Raw genomic sequence first — 6,000 nt, 5'->3', positions numbered from 1 at the left:
CCCCCCTCCCCCTGCCACCACCACCACCACCATGGCTGACTCTAGCAGAAGGCAGAAAGCCCAAGTGAATCAACCTCTAGGGGCTAACGAGCCACAGGGAGTTCCCAGGGCTTCCCCCATCTCAGAAAGGGCCTTATGGGCAGAGGTCACGGCCATGCTCAGGCCACTCGTCCAAGACAAACAGAAGCAAGCTTGGTTCAAGACATCTTTTATGTACATGGTTTATTCCTCCTGACCCCCATGCTGCAACTCCAACCTTAGTCACCCACCCTCCCAGCATGGAGCTGTCCACAGCTCCTCCAGAGAGGGTCTCCTCCCATGGGGCTGGATCTCCAGAAGTGAGGTGGGGAAAAGTGGGGGGAGCCCTAGCACAAGACGATTGGTTCCTCTGAGGCTTCAGAAATGCACCCTCTCCAGGGCAGAGAGGAGGAAGGCGACACAGAACTTGGGCTCAATACTCATGAAGCTACACAATAGAAAACAAAAAGTAGCAGGCACCAGGGAAAGGAGGCCCAGAGAGGAACAAACGCCAGATCCCACCCCCCCAAGTGGCAGCATGGCAATCCCAGGATCCAGTGGGGTGAGGGATGGGACCAGGGAGAGAGGATTTGGGGGTGCCAGAGCCCAAGGATGGTCCCACCCTGGCCTGGACCCCTGGACACAGGGCAGTGAGGATGGAACTTCCCCTGCCCCTGGCTGTACGTGGTTCAAGGGTGGCCTACAGCTTGGTCGGGTCCAGCTTCAGCTTGTAGGGTGGGGGACTGTCCCCATAGGCGTGCGACGGGGGAGGATACAGAGGCCAGTCTGGCTCTACCATGTAGCCCTTGTGTTGTTCCAGGGTCAGGGGCTGTAAGGGAAGAGGAGGAAGGGAAGGCTAATGAGCCTCACCCTGCAAGGCTCCTTCCCACCCCTGGTCTCAGGTCATTCTGACTAAGGACAGGGGGCATTCTTCCCTCCATTTAACAAGGGAGTGAAGAAACTTGCCCAACATCACACAGCAAGTCAAGGGTCCTGCCTCCATGCAGAGGGGGTAGCCCCATCCTGAACTATGGAGCAACTCTCCCCTACCCCTCCTCCAGGCCCACCCACTGGCCCCACCTACCTGGAACTTGAGGTGCTGGCCAGGAGCAGTCACCAGAGTGGAACAACTGAGCCACAGCATCACCAGCACAGAGAGGAAGAGGCAACAGGCCAGGATCCAGCGAGGAAGCCCCGAGCGCCTGCATAACGCAGCAGGTATACTCAGTGACCCTAGTGGGGTCTGGGAACCCTCCCCTCCTGCTCCAATACCACCCGCAGGGTCCTGTCACCCACCGGGACATGCAGCTGAGGAAGTCATTGTCCTGCAGCTCATCAGACTCGATCTTGGCCTTGCTGCTGGTCCTGACTCGGATCTTGGCCTTCCTTACCTTGTCCAAGGGGCCTAAGGGGTCTGAGAGACAGGTTGTTCCTGAGTGGCTGCCAGGCCTTCCCTTAGAGGCCACAGCAGCCACTGAGAGGAGAAAGGAGGTCAGGACCTGGAGGTCATGGAGTCCTAGAACAGATCAGAACCCTGGGAGATGGACCATGAAACCCTAGGAAACAGACCAGGAAACCCTGGGAGATGCATTATGGAACCCTGATAAGCAGACCATGGAAACCCAGGAGTTGAGACAGAAATCCCAATCCTAGAGGGTTCATTTGCGAGGAGGACTCCTTATGGCAGTGGAGCTACCCATGGAAGGAACGCTGGTCTAGGCTCAGACCTTACCTACGTGTACCTCCAAGGCTTCCGGATGAGATCCTCTCCAGGTCACCTCCACTCGCTGCAGACGGGCCCCTTCATGCCCTAGGCCTTCTACCATGGGCTGAGTCTGGACCAAGAATAAGACAGCACAGAGAAGGTCTTTCCAAAGGCACCCCTCAGTTCTGGGACGCACCTCCCTGTGTCTCACATGTGCCCTACATTGTCCATTGCCCAGATGGGCACCTAGTCCCACTGGGTGTAGGAAGGACAGTCTTCTGTGGGGCTATGATGTCAGAGATGTTGTACCCTGCTATTATGAGCCCCTCAATTTGTTGAACCCAGCCTCCAGCTCCTGAAGAACATGATCCAGGCCAAGCCAATTGAATCACAGGGTTTGGCTGAGAGATGGTCACATGACCCAGCCAGGGTCAATCCATGTAAAACCCTGCTTAGTTAAAACTCCAGAGAAGTTGTAATTTAGAGCCTTAAGTATCCATCCTGCTATCAGGAGTAAACTGCTTGCCTGGGAATAAAGCCACCACAAGTAGAAGCAAGTGGTAAAGTGAGACACTGAACTCCTGGATCCAGCTGTGCCTGAAGCATCAGCTGTAGACTTTGTATCTCATGAGCCAAGAATGATTGTATCCCACCTTCTTACCCTGATCTGGTGTGGCCCCTTCCAGACTCCTCACCTGGAACACCACCACCTTCCCATTGTCAGTCTGCAGGTAGTATGTCCAGGTGGAGGAGACGAAGCCCTGGGCTGAGTTGACAAGGTCATTGCAGAGGGTGGAAAACAAGTCCAGGAGCGAAAGAGCCCTGCTCGGAGCTTCCAGGACCTTTCTCTGCCGAGGAGAAGAGCAGGGCACAGAATGTGACTAAGGTAGGGCACTGACCAATGGGAAGGGAGATGGGTGAGTCCACTGTGATTGGAATTCACTAAATGGTTTGAGGCAACAGGGCTTCATAGGGGACACAGATCTCTGCTGCCTTTCATTGGCTTGGGTGCCCTGGGGAAAATAGATTGCTCTCTCTGAGCCCTAGAATGGGAATAATTCTCTTCCCTCATGTGGTCGCTACAAAATTTTAACTAGACAATGGCACAGCACAAGTGCCTACTATATAATAGCTGCTATTATTAAAAATTTTGCCACCATCATTATTCTTTTGGTGGCATCAAGAGAGAACTCAGAATAGGAAGGAATGATAGTGCTCTGTCTTTTATGAGTGGGTAGAGGAAAATGGGGGAAGAAGGGCTTTTGTGGAATCCCAGCCCATGGGTCTCTGGCTATAATGAATTATTTCCTGTGCCTCGGTTTCCTCTGATGCTGCAGTGCCTAGATTCATTCATGACTATGAGGGAGCAGTTATTAATAAGCAAGCAGTTACTATTTCTCCCCAGGGTGGTGAGGAAGGGAGGGCAGTGTGTGTGTGGGTGTGCTTGGAACGTTGCTTCTCCCTGAACCTCAGTTCTGAGGCGCTCCCTCCCCCAGATGACAGTGGGCACCTGCTCACCACGAGAAAAGTGCTTAGATCAGCACCTGGCATGCAATGGGTGCTCGATAAAGTGAGCTCTGGTGGCACGGAAGATGACCTAGTTGAGGGAATAATTATTAGCCCTGGTGGCACTGGCTTTAGATGCCACCTCTGTACAGCTTGGTGTGACCTTGGACTCCTTGGGCATGACATTGTCCCTGGTACTTCCAGGCAGCACGAGGAATTTGGGACAGGCTGAGGTCAGATCTGGACCAAGATAAATGCTTGATAAATGGTGGCTATTTTCTATTATTTACTTCTTGAATGAGGTGGAGGGGGGACACAGATGACAACTGAGACTTGAGACATGATATGCTTGATCGAGGATACCCAGTAGGCCAGAATGGATCAGAGAGCCTGGGAGACTCTGGACATGAGTGTGGATTTGGGTAGAAAGAAGGGGGTACAAGTACAGGGTGGCAGGTGGGAGGGTGCCCACCTTCTGCATGGTCTCTGGCTCAGGCTCCAGCTCAGGGTTCTGGCTCCAGCAGCCCTCGATACAGGCCTGCTGCTCCATCTCCTTCACGTAGGCCTCCACACAGGCTGCAGGAGAAGGAGGGGGTGACTGGGAGCAATCTTCCCAGGCCATCTCTCCCCACCCTGGCCCACCCAGCCAGCCCTCTCACCTGCTTCACACTCAGCTTGGGTGGCATTGGGTTTGGAGCTCCTGGCCACAAACCGGCAGATGGAGAAGAGGCGGCAGCCTCGCTCACAAGCACTGATGGAGACGGCCCTGTCATATTCATTCTGGGACTTGGAGGGGTCCTCCTGCTCCAGCTTCTCCTGGGAAGGGGAACACAGGGCTCAGTCCAGAGGGAGACACAGGAGGAGGTGGGCACTGGAAGCACTCAGAGGAGGAGGTGTAAGATTTGGTTTTCCTTCCTCAAATCTAGGGAGATTAGGATGAGGCTAAAAATATTAGTGGGGGCTCTTAGCTCTGAGGAGCATAAAAAGGAAACTGGGCTTCAGGAGGAAGATGGACAATGGAGGACACTGGTTTCGGGAAAGGTTAGAAAACTAGGGAAGATGGAGGGAGATGGGCCCTTAAAGGCTCCAGGGAGGAGAGGGGAGATTGAGGATTCTCAGTCCTGAGAAAGGGGAAGGGGTGCTCAGAAAAGGCTCTGTCACCCTTCAGACCTGGGAAAATTGGGACCCAGCTTTGCGGCGGGGGGCGGGGGAGGAGGAACAAGTGGGGGCTGGTTGCTCTGAGTGGGTTTAGGGAGGAGTATATGAAAGCTGCTTGGGTGGGCGAGTAGGAGGAGCCCTGTCTGGCCTGAGGAAGGTGCAAGTTGGGCACCCCAGGGTCCTTGCGCAGCAGAGTGTAACCAGAGCCGCCAGGTGGCATTAGGATCCTCAGTCCTCGCTCTACCCCTCCCCCGCTTGAAGGGACTACCCCACCCCCACCAGCAACCCCGCATTCATCTGAGGGATCGGATCTCAATACCCTCTCCCATCGCAGGGGACCCCCCACCCAGTCCATCCCCCAAAGCAGGAACATCCTCATCCCTTCGAGGGACCCGGGTACCTGCGCTTGCTGCCATTCAGGAGACCCAGCCCTTCCCCCACCAGAGGGACCTAACCCCGTGGGAGAGACAACTCCCATTTCTGACCGCCTAACCCTCCTAGGAGCCCATCTCGTGCTCCCAACCGAGAGACCCGCATCCCCAACCGCTCCTGCGTCAGAAGATCGCGGGTCCTCAGGCTGTCGCCGCATGCGCGTCACCTGCGAGGGCTGCAGACTAGGGTAGCGTTCGCGGCACCGCAGCTGGCAGCTCTGCGCGTCCCCGAGCTGCGGGGCGAAGGGGTCGCGGGCGAGCGGCGCGGGCGTAGCAGGCGGAGGCTGCAGCAACAGCAGCAGGAGTGGTAGCTGCGCCACCGGAGCCATGGTTGCGCCAGGCTCTAGGGGTGCAGGATGTCGGCTCCCGCAGGCGCGGAGGTTGCGGCGGCTGCGGGGTCCCAGTCGCTGACGTCACCCGAGTGAAGCAGCCTGGGAAGTGGGGGGGCGGAGGATGCGGAGAACGGGCGGGGCCACGGCGCTGCTGCACCTCAGGGATGCGGGCAGGTGGATCGCGGCCCCTGTCATCTGGTCTATAGCGTATCCACTGGAGAGAGGATCTCAGCCTGAGCTAGGGACCAAAAGGAAACAAATAGGGTGATGAGACAGAGGAGTCTATTTGCCAGAATATCAGGGAGGGCCTCCCGGAAGAGGCTACCTTTGAGCTGGCCAAAACAGGCAATCGAGTCAGAAGGAACTGCGAGGAGCCTGAAATAGGGAGGGGCTTGTTAGAATAAGACGGAGGTGGGGCTAAAGCCTAGAGAATGGAAATGAAGCGTCGGGAGCGTTGCAAGGCTTTGGGAAGGTCCCCGGCATTATCTCCTTTGACACCCAAGTCAGGGGGGCGGTAACTTGTGAGCAGTTTTCCTCCTTTGGAAAGCCCTCTCAGCCCGTCCAGGGCTCCCCCAGCCTCATCTTCTTCTGGCCCAGCCCTGATCCACAGATCTGAGGAATCTGGCCCCTGCTCCCCCAGACTGAGAGCCTCTCGGCCCGAACTGAGTGGGATGGGGCATAGAGGTGCTGATAGGGAAGTGGGGAGTGCTGTTAAATTTTCTAATTGTCTTGGGAAAACTTGGGACAAACGGACACTTCTGGTTTCCATAAAAGCCAAGGTGAGGAATGGTACTCCCAAGGTGAGGAATGGTAGCCCCGTGAATCTAGCGTTAGGTAACCCTAGCTTCCT

General features: G+C 55.9%; 1 protein-coding gene across 1 annotated transcript; it reads right to left on the bottom strand.

The window, feature by feature from the left end:
* Window positions 1–205: 205 nt before the first annotated feature.
* Window positions 206–5,527, bottom strand: TMEM59L (transmembrane protein 59 like). The gene is made up of 9 exons (XM_080675662.1): window positions 5,476–5,527; window positions 4,986–5,388; window positions 3,889–4,045; window positions 3,702–3,805; window positions 2,419–2,571; window positions 1,751–1,853; window positions 1,315–1,432; window positions 1,103–1,220; window positions 206–847 (listed from the first exon to the last, which is right to left on the bottom strand). Exons 2-9 carry the CDS (start codon window positions 5,145–5,147, stop codon window positions 719–721), a joined length of 1,044 nt encoding a protein of 347 aa, XP_080531788.1. The 5' UTR covers window positions 5,148–5,388; window positions 5,476–5,527; the 3' UTR covers window positions 206–718.
* Window positions 5,528–6,000: the final 473 nt, after the last annotated feature.

This window comes from Plecotus auritus, assembly GCF_963455305.1.
Source record: "Plecotus auritus genome assembly, chromosome: 6".
NCBI classification, from domain to species: Eukaryota; Metazoa; Chordata; class Mammalia; order Chiroptera; family Vespertilionidae; genus Plecotus; species Plecotus auritus.
This window is presented reverse-complemented; position numbering and strand designations above follow the sequence as displayed.